Source organism: Cebus imitator, unplaced genomic scaffold (assembly GCF_001604975.1).
Source record: "Cebus imitator isolate Cc_AM_T3 unplaced genomic scaffold, Cebus_imitator-1.0 Scaffold733, whole genome shotgun sequence".
NCBI classification, from domain to species: Eukaryota; Metazoa; Chordata; class Mammalia; order Primates; family Cebidae; genus Cebus; species Cebus imitator.
The window spans coordinates 413,539-417,533 of record NW_016108048.1 but is presented as its reverse complement, the minus strand read 5'-3'; the positions used below and the strand labels follow the sequence as shown (position 1 = coordinate 417,533).

Here is a 3,995-nt window from a genome sequence, read left to right as displayed (position 1 = left end):
ACTGATTTCCTACCAGTCCCCTTTAATGTAATGGCCGCACATCTCTGGTTCCCTGAGTTCAGTGCACATTAGCAAAGTGACGCATATGCAGAGCGAAGTGCATGGCACTGTGCTGAAAGACCGGCTTCTCACCCTGCTGTGTGCTTCATTTCACAATGCACACAGAGATGATTCTCCCTCCTTCCACATAGGTGTAGCCTCCTCCCATCTAGCTCAGATGGAGCAGGGTCAAGGACAACAGTACAGAGAAGAGCTAGTTCACAGCCAATTACTAGCAGGAATGTGCACAAAGAGAGGGGCGGATGAAAGCACAATATTTGCCTCCTTGCTCAGCATCACTGGGAACCGTGACGTGGGTTTCATTTCTTACACTCTTCTGGAAAGATGGTATGAAGAAATAAAGTTCAGGTCTGTAAGTGAAATGCATCAAGTCAAAATAAAAGAGATATATCTTTAAATGTAACTTTTGTTTATTGAGATGGCGTCTCCCTCTGTTGCCCAGGCTGGAGTGCAGGGGCACGATCGCTGCTCACAGCAACCTCTGTCTTAGGGGTTCAAGTGATTCTCCTGCCTCAGCTTCCCAAGTAGCTGGGAATATAGGCATGCGCCACCATGCCCAGCCAATTTTTATTTTTATTTGTATATTTTTAGTGGAGACAGAGTTTTACCATGTTGGCCAGGCTGCTTTCGAATTCCTGACCTCAGGTGATCTGCCCACCTTGGCCCCCCAAGTGCCCGGATTACAGTGCTGGGATTACAGGCATGAACCATTGTGCCTGGCCCAAATGTAACATTTTATCTGGGAAGCAAGAATCACAATTTGGGGCATGCACACAGACTGGATGGCCTTCAGCATGTCTGAGGAACAAAGAGTAGGTTGGAGGTTTTATAAAAAGGAGGAATGTTACATATTGTTTTGAAAGAAAATTCATTGGCACTAGTAAAGTTTTTGGGACCTGACAAGCACTAACTAGTGAGTGATGGCGGTGGCTAAACCTATTTTGAGAGGCACAGCAAGTTGTTTTAGTAGCTATAAGATAAAACTGGTCTCAGGTTACAACAGTTTTAGCAACTGGCTTATGGAAAATTTAATTCCTGGAGCAGGTGCTATGTGCCTGAGTACTGCTTCCCCCTGTCCCCTTGACTCTGATTTAGTTGGGTATGACAAGAAGCACCCAATTTCGGGATTTCTTTTTGGCCTGGGGCAGGAGTGTTTTTTGTTTTTGGTTTTTTGAGACGGAGTCTTGCTCTGTTGCCCAGTCTGGAGTGCAGTGGCATGGTCACGGCTCACTGCAGCTTCGACCTCCTGGGCTCAAGCGATCCTCCTACCTCGGCCCCCTGAGTAGCTGGGACTACAGGTACCCACCACCATACCTGGCTAATTTTTTATTTTTCATAGAGACAGGGTCTCATTATGTAACCAAGGTTGGTCTCGAACTCTCTGAGCTCAAGAAATCCTGCCCCTTTTTCTTCCCAAAGTGCTGGGATTACAGGAGTGAGCTACCGCACCTGGCTGAAAGACGGAGTTTGTATGATCAGCTTTGACAAGTGTGTCTTTAGTGCCCCTCAACTTCTCTTTTTGTGCCTTTTGCCCCTGGCCATGGTGATATTGGTGAGTCATCCTTTTTGCCGGAGAAGGTAGAACCTGAGGCAATAGAATACTCTGCTATCAAGTGGTTTGCTTGTGTGTTTCCCTTGATCGTCACTTTTTTTAAAGGTAAACACCAGGGTTTTTTGTTTTGAGTTGAATTAGATAAAATGACGTGGACACACATGGAGTGATTTTAAGGAGCGGAGAGTTTAATAGGCAAGAAGGAAGGGAAAAGACAAAAGAAGCTTCTCTTACAGAGACAAAAGGGGGTGCTCCAAAGCTGAGAGAGGAGACCCCAAGTGGGGTGGAAACCAGCTAGATATATGTAGAGGCTGGAGAAGGCGGTGTCTGATTTGCATAGGGCTCAGGGGATTAGTTTGACCAGGTATGTTATTTATGTAGCCCGTGAAAAAAACTGGTCCTTCCATCCTAGTCTTTTAATATGCAAATGCAGGGCACTATGATGTTCTATACACGTGGGGATATGTGGGGGCAGCCATGTTACCAAGCACATGTGGGGACAAGGGCAAGTCAACAATGGTGGGAATAGCCATGTTGGGTGGGTCCAGTTTCTAATGGTCTTCATTTGCATATCAATAACTCCTACCAAACTAAGAGATGCAGCTCTGACTGAGGCAGACATGGTCCCTACCACTGTGGGGCCTAGATAGTGGAGAGGATACAGTCGAAAAATACATTCCTGGTCAGATATTAATTCAACTTCAATAAGCACAGTGACCACAAAGAGGGTTCTGGGCTGACCTGGTGAGCATGTGGTCAAGGGAGCTTTGAGGAAGTGACACTGGCATCAGTCACCTGAAGCGGGGCTGAGGATTCACCAGGCACAGATGGAGGGAGAGTCCAAGAAAGAAGAGCATCTGCACAGGCCGAAGGGAAAGACAGGAAGGAGTTGGAAGAACTGAAGTCCAAGTAGCTGGTGGGCAGGCAGGAGTACAAATAGATTTTAGCAGGGCCAGGGCACATGGCCTTGTAGCCATATCACAGTCATGGTTGCACAAATGGTGTCCTGAACAGCTGTCTGAATGTGTCTCAAGTACTCAGAGTAAACACTTCAAAATCTGTAGTGGAATGAATTCGTAACCAAGAAAAATGGATTTTTTTTTTTTTCATTTCAGAATGTATTTGTTCATTTGGAACAGGGACAGTTTTCACGGAAAATGGATGAAGCAATATTGGGGTGGGGAGAGTGTTAAAAGTTAATATTATCATAATTTCAGAACACCATAGTGAATACCTTGGAAAGTGTCATCTTCTGAGACTTTGACTGTGACCATGTGAAAGGTAGAGAGAGAATTCAGGATTAACTTTGTCCATTTTCCCATGTTCAAGGGCCATTGCATTACACCTAAAATTGGCAGAGTCACAGATTATATTTAAGCTCAGGTTTCAAAACTGCCCATGACTATTTTGGCAGGATGTATCTTGGCTTTTTGTTTCGTTTTGTTTTGTTTCTTAAGCAATCTAGTACAGATGTTTGTTTTTATTCAGACAGTCTGGAGGGAGCTTTAATGTTGGGGTTCTTTGTACGTGTAAATACCATGCAGGATAATTAATTGGGATTTCCTGAAGCAATTTGTTTTTAATTTTAAGAAACTGTACTGTAAACAGCTTTTTCATTCTTGTGGATAAAGAGAAGCTTTTCTCTGGACTTCTAATATTTGCCAATCCTGAGGGCAAGGCAAAGCATGTGAGCTTGTCCTCAGGACCCTCCCTGCCCTCCCCAGAGGGGACCAATGAGTTTGAGGAACAAGAGTGGCTAAACTGTTGACTCTCATCTGCCCTCCCTCCCTCCACCTCAGGGTGTATATTACTAGTAAGAATGATGTTATACTTATAGGTTTCTCCATGATCTTAAGTCTCTGTTGTTTACAGCTTTCCCTCCTCTGCCCTCCTTCCCCTAGGTTATTAGGTTCCTGCAACTTAACTGGGAACTGTTCAAGATTTCAAACTCAAGATGGTGGTGATGAACAGCCTGAGGGTCATTCTTCAAGCATCTCCAGGCAAATTGCTGTGGAGAAAGTTCCAGATTCCAAGATTCATGCCAGCCAGGCCCTGCAGCCTCTATACTTGTACTTACAAAACCCGGAACCGAGCCTGTGAGTACACCACTTCCTCAAAGAGAACAAAAAGGGCTCCAGCCTGAGTAACAGAGCAAAATCTCATTTTTTAGAAAAAAAGAAAAGAGGGAGCAAGTGCACAAGAGCAAAAAAACTTGTCTACAACAATCACACTTGATAAACATTTGTAGCTATGCTGTCTTTGGTTTTCCAGTGTAGGATTATATGCCTTATGAACTGTGAGAATAACTGTTTATTGATTCATGAAAGTAACTGTAGAATGTTCTTTCTTGACTAATTCTAGCGTGTTAAAATGATGTCATGAA

The 3,995-nt window shown here is 44.2% G+C and overlaps 1 protein-coding gene across 2 annotated transcripts in view; it reads left to right on the top strand.

The window, feature by feature from the left end:
* The first annotated feature begins 375 nt into the window (after positions 1–375).
* The window catches only part of LOC108296712 (carbonic anhydrase 5B, mitochondrial), a 40,977-nt gene continuing 37,357 nt past the window's right edge, over positions 376–3,995 (top strand). Inside the window, exons 1-3 of one of the 2 annotated variants that reach the window (XM_017519286.2) lie at positions 376–387; positions 2,991–2,995; positions 3,514–3,708. In XM_017519286.2, coding sequence (XP_017374775.1) covers positions 3,567–3,708 — 142 coding nt within the window. In that variant the 5' untranslated portion in view covers positions 376–387; positions 2,991–2,995; positions 3,514–3,566. Of the gene's footprint in view, positions 388–2,990; positions 2,996–3,338; positions 3,413–3,513; positions 3,709–3,995 lie in introns of those variants that run through there. The other variant, XM_017519289.2, reaches the window with a different exon arrangement.